Genomic DNA, 25,865 nt, shown 5'->3' on the forward strand with positions numbered 1-25,865 from the left:
AAAAAAAATACATTAACAAAGAGGCCTATTATGAGCTACAAAGCTTATAAACCACTGCAAACTGCCAGCCCTATCCACAGAAATACAGAGGTACAATGTTAATCTACTTAAAAATACACAGTATAGGCCGGGCATGGTGGCTCAAGCCTGTAATCCCAGCACTTTGGGAGGCCGAGACGGGCGGATCACGAGGTCAGGAAATCGAGACCATCCTGGCTAACCCGGTGAAACCCCGTCTCTACTAAAAAATACAAAAAAACTAGCCGGGCGAGATGGCGGGCGCCTGTAGTCCCAGCTACTGGGGAGGCTGAGGCAGGAGAATGGCGTTAACCCGGGAGACGGAGCTTGCAGTGAGCCAAGATCCGGCCACTGCACTCCAGCCTGGGCGACAGAGCAAGGCTCCGTCTCAAAAAAAAAAAAAAAAAAAAATACACAGTATAAAAAGAAAACAAAAAATGTGAGTCCCTAAAATTTAGTTTATGAAAACCCTCTCCCCCTATAAAAACAGTGACATAAGGAAACTACAGCACAGCACTCCAAACTTAATTAAATGTCCTCAAACATTTGGGATATGATAAAACATCTTGAAGCATAAATTCAGAAACTAGGGGCAGAAATGGACAAAAAAGCAGAAAGAAATGAGAGTTGGTTGACCTCAGGAAGGAAATACAAGAAAAGACAAAGTATACCAAAAATGAAGAATTAAGACCACATTATAAAGTGCACAAGGAATTACAGATTCTAATGAAAACATAAGGAATGTTGAAAAGAAGAAGAAAAAAACAGACTAAAAAGAATATTTAAAAAGTAAAAAGGTGAGAATGTGGCTGAAATGAAAGGGGATATAACGGCAAAGAAGTTTCAACTGATGTATAAGTATTAAAAATAAATACACAAAGCAATGGAACAAGTATTAATATTAAAAAATAGGCATATAGGATTACCTCAAACTAAAATGCTTTTGCATAGCAAAGAAAACAATCAACAGAGTGAAGAGACAGAGAAAGAGAAAATACCTGCAAACTATGTATCTGGTAAAGGGTTAATACCAAAAGCGTATGAGGAGGTCAAACAACTCAAAAGCAAGAAAACAAATAACTTTAAAAATGAAAAAAGACCTAAGTAGGTACTTTTCAGAAAAAGTTTATGAAAACAATCCCCTCCTCTATTATACAAATAGCCAACAGATATATGAAAAAAATATTCTGCACCATTAAACATCAAGGAAATGAAAATAAAACCACAATGAGATATCACCTCACACTTGCTAGAATGGCTATTATCAAAAATACAAAGATAAGTGTTGACAAGAATGTGGAGAAAACGGTACCCTTCTACACTATTGGTGGGAATCTAAATTAGTATAGCTGTTCATGAAAACCAGGATGAAAGTTCCTCAAAAAAATTAAAAATAGAACTACCAAATGATCCAGTAATTCTACTACTGGGTATACATATCCAAAGAAAATGAAATCAATATGTTGAAAAGATATCTACAATCCCATGTTCACGGCTGCATTATTCACAATAGCTAAGATATGGAATCAATTTAAATGTCCATCAGTAGATAAATGGATAAAGGAAATGTGGTATATGAACACAGCAAAGTACTATTCAGCCTATACTAAAAAAACGAAAGAAACCCTGCCATTTGCAACAACATGGATGAAACTGGAGGACATGATGTTAAGTGAAATAAGCAAGGCATAGAAAGACAAATACTACATGATCTCACTCACATGTAGAATCTAAAAAAGACAAACTCACAGAAGCAGAGAGTAGAACAGATTGAAGGGGGAGTTCGAAGGATGAGTTGGAGAGATGTTGGTCAAGGGACACAAATACTTCAGTTATACCGGAGTGATAAATTAAAAAGAGCCACTGTATAACAGTGTATTTACTTAAAAATTGCTAAGAGATTTTTAAGTGTTCTCACCACAAAAACGTTAAGTACGTGAGGTAATGCATTTATTAGTCTGATTGATCCATTCTACAATGTATACACGTATCAAAACAATGTACATCATAAATACATACAATTTTCATGTCATTTAAAAAATCATTAAATAGGAAGTATTAAAACTATAATCCAAGAAAATTTTCTAGAAATAAAGAAAGACCTGAATTTACATACTGAAAGAGTCCACTGGATACCAGTGAAAACTAACCTGTAATAGTCAACTTCAAAACATATCCTTAGAAAACTAATAGACTTTAAAGGTAAAGAAAAAAATCCTCATGGTCACCGTACAAACCAAATGCCTTATAATGGCAAGAGACTTCAATTGCCATCAGACTTCTCAAAAAACAATATGAAGTAAGGGAATCATGGAAAAGCATTTTTTTTTTTTAACTCCAAAGAAGTAACATTTCAATCCAAGATTTAGATATTATCAAGCAGCCCCTTCAGGCCTAAAGGCCATAAAAAATTTACAAAGTAAGCAGTTTTCAACACGCACAATATGCACCATAAGCCCTTCTTAAGGAATCAAGTTATTCAAAGATGAACTTCATCCCAACAACAGACTAGTGGTTGGACTTGAGGAAAAAGACTGACAGTGATCATTTCTTATATTTAATTATAGATCTAGAACAGTTAGAGATGGGGTTGAAGAATAAGAAGATATGATACATGCTGTGTGTTATGAATGTATATTCTGAGAGTGCTATGATTTGGACGTGGTTTGTCCCCATCAAATCTCATGTTGACATTTATTTATATTATTTTTAAAATTTTTCAATAGCTTTAGGGGTACAAGTAGTTTTGGTTACACAGATAAATTTTATAGTGATGAAATCTGGGCATTTAGTGTACCCATCACCCAAATAGTGTACATTGTACCTAACAGGTGATTTTTTAATCCCTTACCACCTTTCCCCTTTCTGAGTCTCCAATGTCCATTACAGCATTCTGTATGCTGTCATTTATCCAGAAGGTTAGTCCCCCCTTATAAGTGAGAACGTGTAGTACTTGGTTTTCTGTTCCTGGGTTACTTTACTTAGGATAATGACCCTCAGTTCTATCCAAGGTGCTGCAAAGACATTATTTCATTCTTTTTAAAGGCTGAGTAGTATTCCACTGTATGTGTATGTGTACATCATATAAATATATATATATTCTTTTTAAAGGCTGAGTAGTATTCCACTGTGTGTGTATATGTGTACATCATATATAAATATATATATATATTCTTTTAAAGGCTGAGTGGTATTCCACTGTGTATGTGTACATCATATATACATATATATTCTTTTTAAAGGCTGAGTAGTATTCTACCGTGTATGTGTGCATCATATATATATATTCTTTTTAAAGGCTGAGTAGTATTCCACTGTGTGTGTGTGTGCATCATATATATATATATATATAACATTTTCTTTATCCACTCATTGGTTTGATGGACTCTTAGGTTGATTCCGTATCTTCTCCATCGTGAATTCTACTGTGATAAACATACTAGTGCAGGTATCTTTTTCATATAATGACATATTTTCCTTTGGGCAGGTATCAGTAGTGAGACTGCTAAACTGAATGGTAGATCTAACTTTTAGTTCTTTGATAAATTTCCATAGTGTTTTCCAGAGAGGTTGAACTAATTTACATTCTCGCCAACAGTGTATAAATGTTCCCTGTCTGCACACAACAACAAAAGAAGTTTCTTGACTTCTTAATGGCCATTCTGACTAGGGCAAATTGGTATCTTGTTGCAGTTTTAATTTGCATTTCTGTGATGACTACTGATATTGAGCATTTTTCATATGTTAGTCTTTTATGTATCTTCTTTTGAGAAATGTATGTTCATGTTGTTTTTCTACTTTTTAATGGAATTATTTATTTTCTTGCTGATTTGAGTTCCTTGTAGATTATGGACATTCGCTCTTTGTCAGATGTATAGTTTAGAAATATTTTCTCCCGTTCTGTAGGTTCTCTATGTACTCTCTGTTTACAATGCTGATTATCTCTTTTGCTGTACAAAGCTTTTTAGTTTACTGGAGTCCCCTTTATTTATTTTTGTTGCATTTGCTCTGTCTCTTACTCATAAATTCTCTGCCTATGCCAATATTCACAACTTTTCCTAGGGTTTCTTCTAAAATTGTTATGGTTTCAGGTCTTACATTTGACCCTTTTCCTGTTTTCAAAACAAAGGTGCGGCTTGCTGCCGGTGCTCATTTAATTTTACATAAACATGCTCTTTGAGGCTGAAGCAAATCTGACTGATAGTCAATGTGAAAATAAAATATAAAAACTGTTTTTGGAGTTATTTCTAAACAGAACTAACATCAGAATTGTCTGAATCATCAGAATCGTCTATTTCAGAAAAACTGAATTAATCAAATGAATCTTTGACCAACGACTTTTCAAGAACAATATTAACATCATGTGTAGGGATGCTGTTTTCTAGGATTTGACATTTTCAGTGATTGAGATTATATTTTGTAAGTGAAAATACCACTACTAAAAACGGAGTACTATAATAGGATAATGTCTTTGTTTCCAAAGTTGATATACCAGAGCAATGCAAAAATAATAATAATAGGGTGCTATTTTGTGGAAAATTTACTTTGGGGTAAATGATGCAGCCGCAAGTGCCACTGGTGAGTATTCTCAGAGCAAATGGGGAAAGGGTTAAGTCTTTACTCCATCTTGAGTAAATTTTTGTAGACAGTGAGAGATAGGGATCCAGTTTCATTCTTCTGTGTATGGCTATCTAATTTTCCAGCACCACCGAATGAATATGGTGTCCTTTCCCCCATTTTATGTTTCAGTCTGCTCTGTCAAAGATCAGTTGGTTGTAGGTATTTGACTTTATAGCTGGGTTCTCTATTCTGTTTCATCGGTACATGTGTCTATTTTTATACCAGTTATCATTCTGTGTTGATTACTGTAGCCTTGCAGTATAATTTAAAGACAGTTGAAGTGATACCCCCAGAGTTCTTTTGTTTGCTCAGGACTGCTTCTGCTATTCAGCATTTTTGGTTTATTTGAATTTAGGATTTTCTTTTCTAATTCTGAGAAAAATGGTGTTTTTGGCAGGATATGATGGCACACTCCTGTAATTCCAGCTGCTTGGGAGGCTAAAGCAGGAGGCTGAGGTTGAAGTGAGCCAAGATTGCACAACTGCACTCCAGACTGGGTGAAAGAGTAAAATTCTCTCTAAAAGAAAGAAAGAAAGAAAAAAGGCATTGGTGGTATATTGGTAGGAACTGTATTGAATGTGTAGATTGTTTTGGGCAGTATGGTCATTTTCACAATACTGATTCTTTCAATTCATGAGCATAGGAGGTTTTCCTATTTGTATCATCTATGATTTCTTTCATCAGTGTTTTGCAGTTCTATGTGTAGAGATCTTTCACCTCTTTGGTTAAGTATATTCCTAGGGTTTTTTTTTTTTTCTTTCTTTCTTTTTTTGCAGCAATTGTAAATGGGACTGAGTTCTTGATTTGATTCTCAGTTTGGTACATTACTGGTATATAGCAGTAGTACTGATGTGTATATGGCGATTTTGTAACCTGACACTTTACTGATTCATTTATCCCATCTAGGAGATTTCGGAGGAGTCTTTACAATTTTCAAGGTGTAAGATCACATCATCAGCAAACAGAGATAGTTTGATTTCTCTTTTCTAACTTAGATGCCCTTTATTTCTTTCTCTTGCCTCCTGATTGTTCTAGGTAGAACTTCTAGTACTACGTTGAATAAAAGTGGTAGAAGTAGGCATTCTTCTCTGTTTCAGTTCTTAGGAAGAATGCTTTCAGTTTTTCCCCATTCAGTGTGTTAGCTGTGAGTCTGTCATATGTGGCTTTCATTATTTTAAGGTATGTTCTTTCTGTGCCTAGTTTGTTGAGAACTTTTATCATGAAGGGATACTGAATTTTATCAAATGCTTTTTCTTCATCTATTGAAATTTTTTTTGTTTTAATTATATTTATGTGGTGAATCACATTTATTGATTTGCATATGTTGAACCATCCTTGCATTCCTGGTATGAAACCCACTTGATGCTGAATTATCTTGTTGATATACTGCTGAATCTAGTTTGCTAGAATTTTGTTGAGGATTTTTGCACCTATGTTCATTAGGAATATTGGTCTGCAGTTTTCCTTGTTTGTTGTGTCTTTTCCTGGCTTTGGTATCAGGGTGATACTGGTTTCACAGAAAGAATTAGGGAGGGAGGATTCCCTCTTTCTCCATCTTTTGGAATAGTTTCAGTAGAATTGGTATCAGTTCTTTGAATGTCTGGTAAAATTCAGCTGTGAATTCATATGGTCCTGGACATTTGTTGTTGTTGTTGGGAGATTTTTTATTACTGATTCAACCTCACTACTTATTACTTGGTCCATTCAGGATTTCTGTTTCTTCCTGATTCAAACTTGTGGGGTTGTGTGTTTCTAGGAATTTATCCATTTCCTCTAGACTTTCTAGTTGTGTGCACAGACGTATTCACGGTAGTCTTAGATCATCTTTTCCAGTGTTCTACACATTCAGAGAAACTTTCTAATAATAAACTACATAAATGATCTCTGAAAGTGTAGTCTTCATGTTGAAGTTTAACTGCCAGCATGACAATATTGGAAAGTGGGGACTAATGGGAGTTGTTAGGGTCATGGGGCCAGATGTCTCATAAACTGATTAATGCCATCTCATGGGAATCAGTTCTAACTCGAACAGGACTGGATTAGTTACCATGACAGTGGGTTGTTATAAAGCGAGTCGGCCTCCTCAGTCCCCTCTCTCTGCACAAGCCCCTTCCCCTTCCAGTTTCCTCCATGAGTTGAAGCAGCACAAAACCTTTATATAATGAGCTGTCTACTCTTGTACTTTCCAGTCACCAGAATTATGAGCCAAATAAACCTGCTTTCTTTATAAAACATCCAGCTTCAGTTATTCTGTTGTAGCCACACTAAACAGAATAAATCAGAGGAAACTGGGTACAGAAGGAAGTGGAAAGGAGTCTAGTTCATTGAATGTTATATGGCAATAGATAGAAAATAAAGAATACCATTAAAAATGTACAAATTGGATAGTAAAATGATTAAGACAATAGGGACCACAGGCATTTTAAAAAGTATAAATTGAAAAGCAGCACCTAGAACAAAACTATAAACCTTACCAAACACGAAAAGACACTTAAAAAAACCCAGAAGGATAGAAAACAACGTAGAAAAATAAACCCAAAAAATATAATACACATAACTTTAAAAGATATGGAAGAGTTAAAATGTATCAGTTATAAATAAATGAAAATGGATTTAACTTAGACATTAAAAAATATTTGCAATTTGGCTCATGAAGACCCAAAAATATGCAATATACAAGAAACACACCCAAAACAAAGTGATTCAGAAAGGCTAAAAATAAAGTGATGGGCACAGACAGACACAGTAGGATAATGAAAACAGTAAGGAATAAATAGGATATGTGTGTGATACTGGTGCCAAACAAAGAATTCAAACTAAAAAGTACTATATGATGGGTAGGAAACCTTTAAATGTGAGAAGTCATAATTTAAAATGGAGATATTAGAATTATGAATATCTAGTCAACACAACACAGCAACTTTATAAAAGCAAAACCTCCAGGAGACACAGCAAAGAAAGAGAAAGAACCACGCCAAATAGGAGATCAAGTAGATAAAATAAGAATATAGAAGACCGGCTGGGCGCGATGGCTCAAGCCTGTAATCCCAGCACTTTGGGAGGCCGAGACGGGCGGATCACGAGGTCAGGAGATCGAGACCATCCTGGCTAACACGGTGAAACCCTGTCTCTACTAAAAAATACAAAAATCTAGCCGGGCGAGGTGGCGGGCGCCTGTGGTGCCAGCTACTACGGAGGCTGAGGCAGGAGAATGGCGGGAACCCCAGAGGCGGAGCTTGCAGTGAGCTGAGATCCAGCCACTGCACTCCAGCCTGCGTGACAGAGCGAGACTCCGTCTCAAAAAAAAAGAATATAGAAGACCAAAACAGCAAAATAAAGACAGATACTTTAAATGCACATCAAACTTTTTACAGTAGAGAGTAAACTTTCTCAAGTATATATAGAATATTCACAAAAAAACTGGTCATACATTAGCTTAGAAAGAAGTCATTAGAAAGTTCCATAAAGTAGAAATTTTACAATGTTCTCTGACTCTAATGCAATAAAATTATACATTATTAGCAATAACAAAGAAAGGTCCTTCCAACTAGAAATAAACCTATTAAACAATTATTGGGTAAAAGAAAAACAAACCAAAATTACAAAATTCCTAATAAATGATGTAATTGACCAATATTAATCAGTGATACCATTCTTAAGGATGTGATCAAAGTAAAATTCATAGGCTTAGATATTTTTATCAATAAAAATGAAAGAAAAAGTGAATTAAATTGCTAGCTAAAACTAGTAGTTAATAAAGTAAAAAAAAAACCCAAAATTTTAAAATCATGAAAATAAGAGATAATAATGTAGACAACAGAAAAATAGCTCTAATAAATCAAAATGAATTTTTTGGAAAAATTTAACACAATAGGCATGACCCTAGCTAATTTAATGAAAAAAGAGGGTGGGAAGCATAAATATGTAAAACAAGAAATGACAGGAGGGAAACAACTATTGGAAAAACACTGAAATAACCATTTTAATAAATGTAAGATTCTATTTTACAGACATCACGACAAGTGTATTAGATCACCTAGGTGAATGGGTAATTACCAGGCAAGTATAGCTTATTACAATTGGACCTATTAGAGGTAGAAAGCTCAAACAGACCAATTTCCTGAGAAGAAACAGAGATCATCATTAAGGAAGCATCCTACCAAAAACTCACGAGGCTAAGATAGTTTCACAGAGTGAAACCTTCAAATACTAGATTGTTCATATTCTCTGTAAATTTTTCCAGAGAAGTAAAAAGGAAAACTTCATATTTCTTTTTACTTATATGTATAATATCAATACCTAAGCCTGATAAAGAAAATGCAAAGTAAATTACAAATTAATATCACTTATCAATATTTATGCAAAAATACTAACAAAATATTAGGAAACATAATCCAATGCCACATTAAAAGAATGCCACACCATAACCAAGAGATATTTATTCCAACAATGCACAGCTGGTTCAATATTAGGTAACCCATTAATATAATACACCATACTAATAGATTTAGATAGAAAAACCGTATCATTACCTCCATAGATGCTAAGAAAGCTTTTCAACAAAATTCAATATTCTTTCTTGATAACAACACTTAACAGAAATCAGTGGATACTTCCTATTACAGACCAGATACTGGTACGCCCCCAAAATTAATTGCTGTTAAAGTCCCAACTCTTAATATGACTATAGTTGGAAGTAGGCTCTTTGGGGAGGTAATTAAAATTAAATGGTTTTAATTTTCCTAAGGTGGGGCACTGATCCACAGGATTAGTGTCCTTATAAAAAGAGACATGAGAGAACCTGCTGTTTCTCTCTCCTCATCCCTCCAACCCCATCATGTGAGGACACAGGAAGAAGGTGGCCATCCACAAGTCAGGAAGACAGCCCTTGCCAGAAACTGAATTGCTTGGCATCTTGATGTGGGACTTCTAGCCTCCAGAAGTCTGAGAAAGTAAATTGCTGTTTTTTAAGCCACTCGGTCTACAGATTTTGTTATGGCAACCTGAGCTCCGACACTTTAAATTTCCACTAAGCTAAGGAACCTGGAAAGGATGCTCGCTATCTCCACTACTATTTAACATAGTCCTGGACTGGAGGTATTAGCCAGTACAATTAGATAAAAGAATCAACCATAGGCATAAGAATTGGAAAAAAAGAAGTAAAACTATCTCTATTTGCAGATGTGATTGTATATCTGAAAATCCCTAGAAAGTGAATGATAAAACTAACTGAAATAATTTTAAAAACTCAGTAAAATAGCAGAAAAAAATCAACATATAGAAATACAGTCTTCACATAATTAGGAACCCATTACACGACATAATAGCAAAACAAAAACACCTCCATCTCCATTGCAACAAAGAAGACAAAACGTTAAGGATTAAGTTTAACAAAAAAATGTGTCAACCCTACATGAGAAAAAGTTTAAAACAATCCTTAAAGACAACAAAAGTAGATGTGAAGAAAGGAGAAAAAAAAAGAGCTCTTGGTCTTGAACATGATAACAACATCATAAAGTTAATTTATAAATAGCACAATCTCAATAAAAACACCAACGAGCTTTTTTATGGAGTTACATAAGCTGATACTAAATTTCACATGGATAAATGAATAGGCAAGAAGAGCTAGGAAAACACTAAAAATGAACATTTCTGAAAGGAGGCTAAGCCCTATCAGGCATTAATACACACTATAAAGCCTCTGAAAGCCTTTACAAAACAGTCACATTCTGGTATGTGGATAGATATATCTGTGGAGTGCAACCCAAAGTCCAGAAATAGACCCAAGCACATAGAGAACTGCAGTATATGATAAAGGCAGTATTTCAAACCACTGGGACAAAGATAAACTTTTAAATGAACGGTGATGGGACAAGTGGTTAGTCATATGGAAAACACAATGAGATCTACACCTCATGCCGTACAAAAGAAAAAAACCCCGATGTACCAGGGATCTAAATATAAAAAATGAAATAATATAATCCCACTACTAAAAAATGGGTAAATTTATCTTTAGTTGGGATACAGGAAGAGACTTTCTAACTATGACTTAGAATCTAGATGCAATTTTAAAAAAGACTAAAGAATCTAACTATTAATACATTTAAAAGTTTGCATGGTTGAAAAAAAGTACCATAAACAAAGTCAAAAGACAACTGGCAAATTAGGAGAAATTATTTGTAGCATATACCACTATTATGTTTGTAGACTAACATCCCTAAAAGATAATGAGAACTCCTAAAACCTGAGAGAAACAAAGACCGAGAAAACTTGACAGATGGGCAAATGTGTGTGCCTGCTGTCCCAGCTACTCAGGGGGCTGACGTGAGCGAATTGCTTGAGCCTAGGGTTCGAGGCCAGCCTGGGCAATACAGAAAGCCCTGTCTTTAAAAATAAAAAAAAAAACTTGATAGAAAAATGGGCAAAAGACAGAAAGAGCTAAAAAGTAAAAAAAGGAGAAAAAAAAGGGCCGTCAACATACAGAAAAAAACAGTTCAACTTCACTCATAGTAAGAGAAATGCAAATTACAACTATACTGAGTACTATTTATCATTATCAATTGGCAAAACTTAAAAGACATGACAACTCACTTTGTTGGGAAGGCTGTGGAAAACAAGCATTTTTATGCTATGGAAATGCAAACTGGTATAACTTCCAATTTGGCAATGTCTAACAAAGTGTATAATTTACCTTTTGACTCAGCAACTGCACTTCAGGAATCTACACCAAAGACACCTCAAAGAATACAAAAATAGTTTATAACTGTAAAATATTGAAAGCAACCGATAGAATAATTCATAAAAGAGTGATTAAATAAACTATGATACATTCACATGGAGTCCTATACTGCTGTAAAAAGAATGAGGACTATCTCTACAAAGTGATGCACAGTGATTTCTAGAAAACACTGATAAGTGGGGGGAAAGCAAAGTACAAAAGAACATTGAAAGAATGTTAAATTTTGTGTAAGAAAGGAGAAGACAGAAAATATAAATGTCATTTGTATAAAAGAGTACAGAAAAGATAAAGACTAATGCAATTGGTTAGCTATAGGGAGTGGGTGGAGATGGGGTTAAAAGGATAGAAGAAATGCACTGTAAAGAGGAGGAATGTCACTTATCTATCCTTTTGTACAGTTTTAACTCTGAGAATCATGTTAATGTTTAACATATTTAACAAAAGAGAACAAAAACCAACAAGGACAAAGAAAAAAAAACCTATAATGGAAGATGAACAGAAAGAAACAGAAAGAAATAAACCAAACCATATTTCAAATGAGTAACATAACCACATTGAAGGGCAGGTGGTGATGGAGTAAGAACCAGCCCAAAGAATTTTTTAATGTATTTAGACTGTAAGTCCTCAGGTACGAATTCTAGGTAGCAGGCTTCTTTCAGTTCTAGTCATGGGTTAGCAATTCTAAAACTATTTTCTGGTTATAGCACTGAACAAGTAAGTAAATAGAGGTAATGGGAGCAAGATTTCTCACTGTCAGAGAAGTGAGTTAGAAAGAGAGATAGGAAAAGGACAGAATGAACCCTATAATGTTGCATTAGTACTAAAGGTATCAGCATAAACTCATACTCTTTAATACAGACAGATAAATATAAAAAGATATAACACAGGTACATGTATATACATATGTATACACAAATGTCTATTTACTAAATCTGTCTGTTGATAGGGCATATCGTAGCTCATTGGTCTAAACCTAGCAACCAGACATTGATTTCTAATACCATTCTCCACTAAAAAGAACCAGGCTGGAGTTAGGGCAAGCACAAGATAAATCTAGAATATCCCATGCCAGAATATAAAGAAGTACTCAAAGAATGATAAAGACATTACCAAAGGACACAGGAGCTAGCATGAAGAGGCTCCCACTGGAGATTTGGGAAAATCTGAGCACCAAAATAATGACAGGAAAAGGTGATGAGTGATGGCCTAACATAGGAATCCACTGACTTCACACTGAGATAAACAAATGGGAGAGAAGGGAAAGATCCTGTTTTCAGTAGGAAAAAAAAACTGTAATAAATATAGATGGAATAATGAAATTAGAAAATAATTGATTCATACAAGATTAATATATCCCAAATCTAGTGGGTGTAAGTTTGATGAGTAACAGGATATTTCCATCATTTCAAAGAATCTCCCAATCAGACAAGTATTGGTTTTGAAGAGCAGCATAGCTACAGTGTAGAAAATTGGGAGACATCACCTTAGCCAAAGTATCAAAGTTAACAGCACCAGAAATGGGACGAATCAATCTCATGTGCCATGATATGATACACTGAGAACATCGCTTCTGTGGTATTCTTGCAAAAAGTCTGTCACTGGAATCTTATCATGAGGAAGCATCAGACAAACATCCCACAAAATAATTAGCCCATATACTTCAAATGTAAACATCAGAAACACAGAGACCAACGAACTCTCTTCTCCTTTAATACTTGTTTTCTAAAGGGGCACTGAGAAAACATGATATAGGAAAAAAAAAAAAAAAGATTCAGTGTCATTATCACTGAAATCTTGATGCCTACAATGTGTTTGTTTCTATCCTGTAATTGTTTGCAGACCTATCTTAACCAGAATGTTAAATGGCTATTCTTGAATTATCTTTATTTCTCTGCAATATGTTAAGAAACTTTTCTACCACTAACCATAGGCTGCTACCAAATGGAGGACCAGTGGGTATATAGTAGATGTGATGGGGGAAGGGGTGGGTACAAACTGAAGCCCAACAGGGACCATCATCACTCAGGCCCCTTGACCTTTCTGCAGCTTTCCATTCACTCATGAGGAGAATAGGAAAAAGCAATGGGAATAAGGATAAGTGGAGATTTATTAAATACCTACTACACACCAAACACTGCAAAGTATTACTTCTTTTAATCTTCAGACTGTACAGAAAGTGACTATGTAAAGTCTGGGCAGGTTCAACACTTTGTAGAAAAAGGACTCTTAGGCCGGGCGCGGTGGCTCAAGCCTGTAATCCCAGCACTTTGGGAGGCCGAGACGGGCGGATCACGAGGTCAGGAGATCGAGACCATCCTGACTAACACGGTGAAACCCCGTCTCTACTAAAAATACAAAAAAAAAACTAGCCGGGCGAGGTGGCGGGCGCCTGTAGTCCCAGCTACTCGGGAGGCTGAGGCAGGAGAATGGCATAAACCCGGGAGGCGGAGCTTGCAGTGAGCTGAGATCCGGCCACTGCACTCCACACCGGGCGACAGAGCGAGACTCCGCTTCAAAAAAAAAAAAAAAAAGAAAAAGGACTCTTAGCAAGTAACTCCTGGAGCTTTGAGAACTTAGCGAGCCATTTAAAACCTGTGCTCAGAATCTTCCCCGTGCCACTCCTCCTCTCTAGCAACAGCGCCACTATGTATTGTCTAAATATGTAATTCTCTTGCCTTATTTTAACAAAACCACTGTTCTTTATTGGAATTTTCAAAATTACACAAAGGTAGAAAGAAGAAGGTGTAACAATTCCCATCTGCCCATTACTCAGCTTCACCAAGGCCCCCTTGTTTCTCCTATCCTTCTCCCTATTTCTCATATACTTAAACATAAATCCTAGACATTTGAACTTCAGAATATCTGTAACAAATTAGAACTTAAAAATAATTTTAACATTATTACATCTAAAACAGTAATTCTTTACTATCACTGAATGCCCAATGCTTCAAATTTCTATGATAATCTTAAAAATATTTTCTTTCAGTGTTTAGCTTGAATCAAGATCCAAGCAAAGTCTACATAATACTTTAGGAAGATATGTCGCAATGTAGAACAGTTCCCTTCCCCCTCCTCCTATTTTTTTAAATGCTATTTATATGTTGAAGAAACTAGGTCGTTTGTTCTACAGAATTTCACATTTCCTTAATTTAGAACTTACAGTCAGTAGAATGTATTTCTCTATCTCCCTTATTTCCTGTAAAGTGTTAGAGGGGTGACCAAACGGTGGTTCACTTTTTCTCACTGTTGTTTAAAGAATGCCCAGGTGGTACTGTGTGCTCTCTACTGCATCTGCTGGAGACATTTACTATCCAGTTATCTTCTATTAGTGTTAATGTTACAGTAAGTTTTTCTACATCCTCAGGCGATTTGTGTTCCTAAAACTTTGTTCAATACCATATATTCATGCAATATGCACGTGGTGCTCAAACCACCAGGTTAATCAAGAGCTGACTGAGAAGCACCAAAGTTTATCAATCAGCAGCCTGGGAGACAGGGCAGGAATTTTTCCTCTGGTAGGTAAGAGGCCAAAAAGTAAAGAAGAAATGAAAGACTTCACCAGAGGTGGAGAGGAGGCCAGAAGATGAACACAGTACGGTATTTAAAGAACAGTATACTGGATTCCTATTATAATTCTGAAGGATATTTTACACACTGGAACCAAAAAATGTTTCTAAATAAACTCACAGAGAATTCTTAATTTTATAATGTTAGTTCACCTAAAAAGCCTTACAAATTTTTCCACCTTTCTTGCTTAAGAAATGTACTGATGCCTAAATTAAAGGTTTTTAACCTTGACTGCAAGAGATTTTCCCAGGAAGCGTTTAAGATACTGAGGCCCGGGTTCCACCTGATCAATTCTGATTCAACTGGTCTAGGATGGTAAGTGGGTTTAAGGTATTGTTTACTACTTAGGTGGCTCTAATATGCAGCTATAATTGAGAACCACTGCTCTTAATCAAGAACAACAATGGCAACTACCATTTACTCAGCATATATTATGTCTTAGGTGCTGTTCCCTTTTCTAAGCACATTACACATACTAGTTCATTCCCTGTGGTTTTCACAAGATAAAAAAGGGAGAGGTCAGGTAATCTGGCCAAAGTCACACAGCAAGCTGATGACAGTTATGCTTTCATCTCAGGAAGTCTGGATCCAAAACCCTTGCTTATAATCACCATGCTGTACTGTCCCCTAAGCATGAATTATACATGTATTCTTCAACTGCAAATAAAATTATGAGATGAAAACATTAAAAAAAAAATGAGATAACTGGCCAGGCTCAGTAGCTTACGCCTGTAATCCCAGCACTTTGGGAGGCTGAGGTGGGTGGATCATCTGAGGTCAGGAGTTCGAGACCAGCCTGGCCAACAGCCTGGCCACCATGGTGAAACCCCATCTCTACTAAAAATCCAAAAAACATTAGCTGGGTATGGTAGCAGGCACCTGTAATCAGCTATTCAGGAGGCTGAGGCAGGAGGCTCACTTGAACCCAGGAGGTAGAGGTTGCAGTGAGCCAAAATCGCGCCACTGCTCTCTAGCCTGGGCAACAAGAACGAGACTTCGTATCAAAAAAAAAAAAAAAAAAAAAGAGAGAATTAACTTCCTCCTCCTTAGCAGTACAGTGGCATCTCGGGCAAGGGTACCAATATGCGTTTATTAGGAAAATAAATAGACAAGAATCTTCTCTTCCCAAAAAACTCAAATTCGAGATTTTTACACATATTCAATAATTTCCCACATAGCACTTTATGCAGCATGGTTATTTCATGTTAATATCAAAAAAATACATCATTGAGACAATGATGTATTTACAGGTACATTTACAAAAAAATGTCCTACCTATTTCAGTTCTGCTGACTCCAATTCCATTATAAATTCTCAAGTAATTAAAGTGACAAGAATCAGAATCTTCAATGTCAAAGTCACCAAATTTGATGCGAACTCTCTCTCCCATCTTTACACGGATCTCCCATTCACAAACAGTGCTGTTGGGATAGGTCTGTGGGTAGTTTATGGATGTAAGGGTTCCACTCTCAGGGCCTAGTACAGTGTGTCCACATCCATCACCTTTAAAAAGAAAAGTGAAAAGAATGATAAATTATTCTCACATATTTTACTTCCTCTATAGTGATTTTTTGTGAAGATTTAAAAATACGTATGACATCAAATATTTTATACCACCCATACTTTCTATTTAATTTTTTTAATGGACAAATGTACATACTCATGGGGTTCATAGTGATGTTCTGATACATACAATGTATAGTGATCAGATCAAGGCAATTAGCAAATGCATCATCTCAAACATTTATCATTTGTGTTACCTGAAACTACATAATTTTGTTAACTATAGATACCCTGCAGTGGTAGATTCCTCCTATCTAGCTGTAACTTTGTATCCTTTAACAAATTACAAGACTTAACATTGTTCTTAGTATATCTATTCACAGGAGCCAAGAGAAGCCAAGTTAGGTCAAAATAATCAATGGTTACCTATATAATTTATAAGTTCAAGGAGATTTCAATTCTGAACAAATAAAAGTAAAGATAAATTAGTTACTAAATATACATATACATGTTATAACAAATCCAATCTTCAAAAGAACTTAAGAGTAATTGTTCAAAAAGTGAATGTAAAATATAAAAATAGGTGATCAGCTTCATCTATTTACAAATCATGAACTAAAATATCTGTGAGAAGCTGAATGATATCTCTCTTTTTCTTTACTTTTAAAAAATTATACAAGTTCTGGGGTACACGTGCACTATATGCAGGTTACATAGGTATACATGTGCCATGTTGGTTTGCTGCACCCATCAATCTGTCATCTACATTAGATATTTCTCCTAAGGCTATCCCTTCCTCAGCCCCCTATCCCGACAGGCCCCAGTGTGTGATGTTCCCCTCTCTGTGTACATGTGTTCTCACTGTTCAACTCCCACTTATGAGTGAGAACATGCAGTGTTTGGTTTTCTGTCCTTGTGAAAGTTTGCTGAAAACGATGGTTTCCAGCTTCATCCATGTCCCTGCAAAGGACATGAACTCATCCTTTTTTATGGCTGCATAGTATTCCATGGTGTATATGTGCCACATTTTCTTTATCCAGTCTATTACTGAAGAACACTTGGGTTAGTTCCAAGTCTTTGCTATTGTGAATAGTGCTGCAATAAACATACATGTGCATATTTCTTTCTAGTAGCATGATTCATTATCCTTTGGGTATATGCCCAGTAATGGGATTGGAGGGTCAAATGGTATTTCTAGTTCTAGATCCTTGAGGAATTGCCACACTGTCTTCCACAATGGTTGAACTAATTTACACTCCCACCAACAGTGTAATGGCATTCCTATTTCTCCACATCCTCTCCAGCATCTGTTTCCTGACTTTTTAATGATCACCATTCTAACTGGCATAAGATGGTATCTCATTATGGTTTTGATTTGCATTTCTCTAATGACCAGTGATGATGAGCATTTTTTTCACATGTCTGTTGGCTGCATAAACGTGAGAAGCTGAATGACTTCTAAAAAACACTATGTACTAAAGATTATGTAGATTATTGGCTGGATAACAGACTACAAGGCACTCCTTCTTGAAATTATTAAAGCAATATATAATGAAGTTTAATCCTATATTTACTGAAATTTAACTTTTTAGTAGTCCCTCTCCCACACCTTATTTTTTTTCCCTACAGAATAAGGAGAAGTAAAATTAAAGATTAGAAAAAAATGACCTTTATATCTTGGCAGCAGCACTATTTGCTCCAGAAATTTATTCAGCAGCTAAATACAGAAACTTAGATAACAACATGTTTGTAAAAATGAAATATTTGCATTCTTTATCATAAAGTTTGTATTTTGTTTTCACTGAGTACCCAGAAGAAAAAATTAATGTTCATTTAGGAGTTTCAGCAGCTGCTCTGATTGTACTGTTCAGCATTCCGTAACAATGAGATTCAAATAAATCTCTTTCTAGTAAGAGGATGAATATATCCTTTTAAAATAATAGCATTTTGTCCTTCAAAAGAGTTATTTATAATCACCTTTCGGAATAGTACAGCACTTACACAAAAACTATGTTAAAAGTGACACTGCTGAGTTCCAAACTCAATACGGACACAGAGGGCTGTAACAGAACTTTCTACTATGTTGATTATTTTTAAGAACAATGCAGTGCTAATATCTGCTAGAAAAGATGAAAGCTTTTAAAAGCCTACGAATAATAACTTCATATAGTATTTAGTAAGTAGTGGATGCTAAATAAATGTTTATTAATTGAATAAGGAAACTGTACATTGATCTATGAAAAAGTAATTTCAAACTAGTCTCAAAACTAACTTTAATGATGGAACAACTTTGTACCTAAATTCTATGACAATACTTAAAAATCATATCCTTGGCTGATAAAGAAATTTTATTGTTGAATCCATATTCAACAAGTAGATCCTTAGTCTACTTTTAAAGGTCAGTGCTAGAAACCTGGCTTTTGAAACAATTATCTCTCACACAAAGCTTAGTTTTTAATCAACATTAAATTTTGGCTATCTTCTACACTTGCTTTCATTTCATATACAAGAACTAGGCTTAGCAACTCAGTAATACAAAAATATAAGTGCAGAATGTAATAAACGTGGATTTTTGTGCAATATATCCACTGGTCTCTTGCAAATATAAAATGTAGGATGTTATACAGTCCACAAAAAACAAAACAAAACAAAACAAAACAAACCCTAACACAAATTTCCCCTGAAACTGGCATGAAAATACCTTGAATATCTCTGCTGGATATCAGCTAAATTAAAAACACAGGGATATAAAAAAAATCTACTGTGAAAATGAATTGTAAGATAAATTACTCTTAAACAATCATTAACATTTTTCCTCAGAGGAAAAAACTACCACCCTAAGACAGAGTTTCTAACATTATAAAACTAGTCTGAAATGTCCTTACTACTGAAATGATGAAAACACTCTTCCTGTAGGTGGTTCAATCTTCAAAAAATAACCATCGAATAAACGAAATAACTCCAAATATAAAAGTATGTTTTTTAGTAAATAGAAACAAAGGCAGCTTTTTAGGTAATTGAAAGTGTAGATGAATTTCAGAAACGCAGGAATTTTCTATCAACAGCTGAATCTACGACTTTGCAGTGGCAGACTGTCACACTTAAGGTATTCCCTGTAGGCTATTATTCAACTCAAGGTTGTCATTTAAAAATGATTTTTACAAAAAGTACAAGCAGAGTGTTAGGAGTCATTTTTAGATGTCTTATGCTCATGTTTGATTCTCAATAAATACACAAAACATTTATTGACCTTTCCAACATGAAGGATAATTTCTACAAAAGTTAACAAAAGAAATACTAACTGATGAAAAACAAGACTTTTGCGTGCATGCTGATGAAGACAATAATTGCAGAGTTGTCTTTTTTCATCACTTTGTGTAGGGGGAGGGCAGGAACAGTCCACATGTAACGTGCCAAGAATGTTCTAAACTATGTGATGGAGTTCCGAGCTCCCTCCTCTTGCAAGCAAGATGATATGCACCAGAAACTAAAGTTAACAACAGGTCTCCAATCTTCAGCAACGAACACATTTGAATGTTTTGTATCACAAAAAATATTTGACAAGTTTAACCTGACTGAATAAACAGCTTCACTAAGCACCTACTGCTATGAAGCATATGTTCAGAATATTCCAGTCTGAAAGGGAAGGCTAGGCATACACGTTTTTTGTTTATGCCAAAAGAAATACCTTTTACATTGTGACCCTATACATTTTTGCAAGCACGTTCATGAACCACTAAAGTATTTCATGACCCCCTAATGTGTCCCCAACTGCAATCTGAAAACTCCTGTGCTAGGCATGCAAAGGTCTTAACATTGAATTTGCAAATCAAGGAAAGACCTCGTTCTCATTTTCACCGCTAAATTAGAAATGCGTTTCCAGTTTATTTTTACAATTCTTACAAGTAAAGCTTATTCCACCAAGATACTTAAAATACGACAAAATATTTAAAAGTAGAACTAAAATTGGGAAAACATTCTTGATCAACCAATTCTGTAATACACTTAGAGCAGTGATTCTCAAAAGGTGGGTTGCAGGGCAGAGGGGAAGAGGACCCCCACAGAAGCAATTTTACCTCCTATTTGGCAGTGTCTTGAGACAATTTTGGTTGTCACAACTGGATGGGGAGGGGTGTTATTGGCATCTAGTAGGTAGAGGCCAGAAAAGCTGCTAAAACATCTTATTATGCACAGGAGAGTCCCTCAGAACAAAGAATGATCAACCTGAATAGTGAATAGTGCTGAGGTTAAGTGCTGACTTAGAATCAAAGCTAGAAAATCTCAGAAAAAAGATCTGGTTTAGTTCTTGGCTGGGTTCCATTTGGCCCAAAGGATAATGCTGTTCTCTTCAATAAGAGACTGGTTTTCCCCCAAAGATCAGCAGTTATACTAAAGAGTTTTATGTTCCGACTTTCCAATTTTTAAAAAAGTAAATGGAATGTTTTATTTTTCTTTACGTTAAAGAAAAACATTATTTTTATTAGTCTATAGGCCTCAAATGATATTTTTTTCTCGGTCGGAGCTCTTAACATTAGGAGGAAAGGGAGCTAATAGTAATCATCCCTGACTGCTATTAATTCTGAGTAGCTTTGTACACTGGGAAAAATAATGATCTGTGAGCAGGCTACACCACCTACTATTACTCCTTCTCACAAGACAGAATTGACAAAAAGAGTATAACTACTACTGGAAAAAAACATGTTCATAGCACCAATCCATACATTCGCACCAACTCCAACTTCACTAACTTTCTCCTCCAAACTCCATCAGCACTATCACTGACAGGTTCTTTCTCCTCCTCCTCCCCGACATCGTCTCCACCAGACTATAAGTGATCAAAAAGGGTAGAAGCCTGGTAGCCTAATTTTTGAATTTTAATTTTATTCCAGCTAAGAAAAAACACTGGAATTTGATCTTACTGCTTCTTTGTTTGGCTGCACATTTATTTAGGGAATTACTCATAGAACATGTGTTCACTTCCTCTGAAGAGTGTAAGGTCAGATGTGTTAAGCCAGATACAAATTTTGATATTATTCCAGGAAAAAACAAAACTTTTTTTCTTTTTTTTTAACTACTTATCCCTAGAAAAAAATAGGAAGAAAATGCAACATATTTAAATGACAATGAATTATTGCAACAAAGAATGCATGCTTTTTTAGGCTACTCTAATTAAACTCCAAATCAAGTGTGTTTTTTGTTTAAGTATGTGCTTGTGATGCTGATTCCATATGACTTTCCAGCCCCCTCCAGATTTGAGCCATATCACTACTGATAAATTGTATTAATTACGTTCTTTTATATACATACATATATATATGTTTTACTGAATTTTAATAATATGAACATTGTGATTTCCAAAATTATTTCCTTTAACAGCAAATACAAACGCAAGATATGCTTGCACAAATATGCCAAAAATGGAGAGCAAAGGTTTAAACTTTTCCAGTGAGTTTTCAAGGTTTTTCTTTTGGTGAACTGGTGAGTCTGACTATACTTGCTCTAAGTAAGTGTCACTTCGGTCACGTAATACATCTGTGAGATCTTAAAATGAGAAAGCATGGAGCTTTTATGGAACATAAAAGTGTTAAGAGCAAGCTGCAACTGTTAACTAATACATCTGATTTCATTCTGTTACAATAAAGTTTTTAATATATTATTTGGTACTGCGAATTTTTAGACCAGAAGTACCATATCAACCTTGTAATTGTGAGGTTAAGGTGCATCATTATAAATCTCAATAATTCAAATACTACTCTAATTTCACTTAATTTTTTAATGTCCTCTTTAACCCTGGTAATTTTCTTGTTCTGAAGTTTTGTCTGAAACTAATACAATGACTCCAGTTTTCTTTAGTGTTCACAAGATATATCTTTCTCCACCCTACAGTTTTCAAATTGTGGTAAAATATATGTAACATAAATTTAGTATTTTAAATACATCTCACTTTTTAAAGCAGTTTTAAGTTCATAATAAAACTGAATAGAAAGAACAGATATTTGTCATATATCCCTTGCCCCTACACTTGCATAGCCTCCTTCATTATTAACATTCCTGCCTAAACTGATACATTTGTTACAACTGATGAACCTACACTGACAAATCATTATCACCCTGAGTCCACAGTTCATATTAGGGCTCACTCCTGGTGTACATTCTACAGGTCTGGACAAATATGTGACATGTACCCACCACTATAGTATCATAGAGAGTCGTTTCACTGCCCTAAAAATCCCATGTTCCACCTGCTCATCTCTACCTCCCCCAAAACCCTGGTAACCACTGATCTTTTCAGGGTCTCCCTAGTTTTGCCTTTTCCAGAGCATCTTACAGTTGGAATCATACAGTTTGCAGCCTTTTTGGATTGGCTGCTTTCACTTAGTAGAATGTATTTAAGTTTCCTCCTTGGTTTTTTGTGGCTTGATAAATCATTTATTTAATTTTTAAAATACTGCATAAGATGCACATGCATTCAGAGTCCAAAGAGGGTCAATGTGACAATTTTTTTAAAAGACATTGCCCCCAGCTTTATTCTTTTTTAAGTTCAAACTCATCTCTGCATGTGTGATAATCTACAAAACTGAATAACATGAAGGAATGTGAGCTATATATAAATCCTCTTCAACTCCACCATGCACACACTCTACCTAGAATGCAATGGTGAAACACACTGGAGTCATACAATGAATTTAAATGTCCTATCTACCACTCACTATGACCTTGAAAAGGTTACTTATTGCTGCTAAATCACAGTTTTGCCAGGGGTAAAATGGGAATATTAACAATTTGAGCTACCAAGGTTAAGATTTAAACGACATACCATATGAAAACAACTGGTGTCAAGGTCCTAAGCCATAACAATGTGCTCAATAAATATCTGTGAGTACTATTATTGTCATAAAAGACCAGAACAGCTTTTGCCCATTGTTTATTGACCCAGTACACTTGGCTACAATCTGGCTAAAGTTAAGAGAACAATGGCACATTATTTTAGGAAATTTAAATGTATAGCAGCTTTAAAGCTTCTAGTGTCTTGTAGAAAGTATAAATTTATGAGAAAGTATTGCTCACTAATCTCCCCAACAACCTCTACTGCAGTTTAGTAACTCACCCTCAGGATCACAACCTGGACTTTATTTTTGCCATTATTGGAAACTACTCCCAACTCTGAAATCTTAAAAACTTGAACATCTCACTCTTCTGGTTATAGTCTCCTGACCTCTCAGCTCTCTTGCACCCACTGCATACTTTGTGTGAAGTAGATTTCTCTCTTTTCTCTCCATATGTCAAGCTGATCCTGTCCTCATTTCTTTCTCTACCTAGTCTGAGCCTCATGTCCAATATATTAACTACACTCTTTCTGGTACCTTTGCTTCCTAGCCACTGTATTCTTCTTGAGCATCTATCCGCCTGGCAAAAGCTCCACCCTAGATCATTAAATAATTTCTTTGTCGAAGAGTTGAGCGCTATAGAAAGAGAAAAAACTCACAAAATCCAGGGGATGAGTGTCATTAGATAGTAATGGGTTCCAGCCTCAGATGGGCACTAAAAGTCTCTCAGTTTTCTCTTATTTGGTGGTACTCAAAGTCAAGTCAATGTCAGAATCATTTACAGGCTAATTAAAGGTTCTCAGGCTCCTATTTACACCCCCATTGATTCTAACAAGTACATCAGAAAGATGATCTGAAACTTGGAAACCGGGTAAAAAAAAAAAGTGTGCAGCACATTCTTTAAATGTCATAAAAAGCAAAAGCCACTCAAAGTTACAGGGCAAAATAATTACCACCTGCTACTTAATGCTGATTAAAGGCTGCACTCTTTGTTACGTGTTAACTTACAGATTGCTGTTTGGTAAAGATTAATATAATTTCTGTATAGCTGAAAAAAAATAACCTAAAAGTTTAAGGCCTTGTTGGCCATTAATCAGTTTTGACCATCTAATGCAGCAATCATATCCTAACATTGCCTATCAACACCTAGCTTCTCAAATGCTCTATGGACAGTTTTAACATTTTACTGATTCCCTCATTAATGAATGAGTTGAACAAAATATTTGGTGTGTTCATCTTATATCTGCATGAAATTGATTTTGTCTTTCTTTTTGCAAATTATAACCTGTAATTGTAGCTCTTCAGTGGGGCCTTGGATCTGCAGTTTTACAAACTTTAAAACACTAAGGGTAACAACTAAAAATACAAAAAACCTCCTTCCACATGGTGTCCCCTCATCACCCCCCATCTACCATCGTTTTTCTCACTTTTTCCTTTTTGTACATAGATTTCTTTAGTTGCCTATGCTTGACGTCTTCTAATGTCAGTGCACTGCAATTCATGTTCAAGACTGTTGTGGGTTGAATTGTGTTCAAGTCCTAATTTTTGGTACCTGCAAATGTGACCTTATCTGGAAACTGGATTTTGCAAATGTAATCAAGTTAAAATGAGGTCATTCTGGATTTAGGGTAGGCCCTAATCCAACAACTGGTATTTTCTAAGAGGGGGAAACTTTAGACACAGATGCAGGGAGAACCACGTGTAACCACAAAGGCAGAGACTGGAGTGATGCATTACAAGCCAAAGAACACTAAGGGCTGCAATCACCAAACAGCTAGAAAGAGATAAGGAAGGATCCTACCCTAGAGTCTTAGGAAAGAGAATGGCCCTCTGTATTCCCTAATGTCAGAATTCTAGCCTCCCTAACTGTGAGACAGTAAGTTTAAGTCATCTAAGTTTGTGGTACTTTGTTACAGCTGCCCTACGAAACACACAGATCCACATATCCAGTGAAACTCTTCACTAAAGCAGCCAGTTTCTGAGCTGCCAAAAGCCAATGGAGAATTTTCCATCCTTACCTTTTGTTACCTTCTACAGCATCTGGGATTGCTGGCACTTCCTTCTCTTGCTTCCTTCTCCCTTCCTTCACATCTCCCCTCCCTCCTTCTTAAATCTCTCCTCCCATGTCTGAGTTCCTTTAACCTTCCAACTGCATCTGGCAGAGACCTTAACTGTATATAACCTTGTTACTACAGGCTGTTGATGTTGCTGTTCTTCAGAGTTCTTTCCCCACTCTGTATTCTATGTGGGCAATCTCACCTACTCCTTGACTTCAGTTACCACCAAATGGAGAAACTCCAAAGTCTTCAATCTTATCTATATACATATTAAGCACTTTTGCTCAGAAGTTCCACAGCATTTCAAACTCCACATGTCCTATGCATTCAATGAACGACCTCCACATGCCTGGCAGTGTGCCATTAGGTATTAGGAACAACAGTAAAAATGTCAGGCAAGGCCCCTGTCCTTACAGAGTTTACAATATAGGCAGTAAGACACAGAGAGTCATTCCAGGGATGATGAGGTCTAAAGGGAAGTAATGAGTGCTTCAGTGTGTGTGTGTGTGTGTGTGTGTGTGTGTGTGTGTGTGT

General features: G+C 35.7%; 1 protein-coding gene across 2 annotated transcripts in view; it reads right to left on the bottom strand.

Moving 5' to 3' along the window:
- DCBLD2 (discoidin, CUB and LCCL domain containing 2) overlaps positions 1-25,865 on the bottom strand; it is an 89,737-nt gene that overhangs the window by 53,339 nt on the left and 10,533 nt on the right. For both annotated transcript variants that reach the window (XM_011927656.1, XM_011927655.1), the window contains exon 2: positions 16,220-16,447. In XM_011927656.1, the coding sequence (XP_011783046.1) occupies positions 16,220-16,447 (228 nt within the window). The remainder of the gene's footprint in view (positions 1-16,219; positions 16,448-25,865) is intronic.

The sequence above is a fragment of the Colobus angolensis genome, unplaced genomic scaffold (assembly GCF_000951035.1).
Source record: "Colobus angolensis palliatus isolate OR3802 unplaced genomic scaffold, Cang.pa_1.0 Scaffold73, whole genome shotgun sequence".
Taxonomy (NCBI): Eukaryota; Metazoa; Chordata; class Mammalia; order Primates; family Cercopithecidae; genus Colobus; species Colobus angolensis.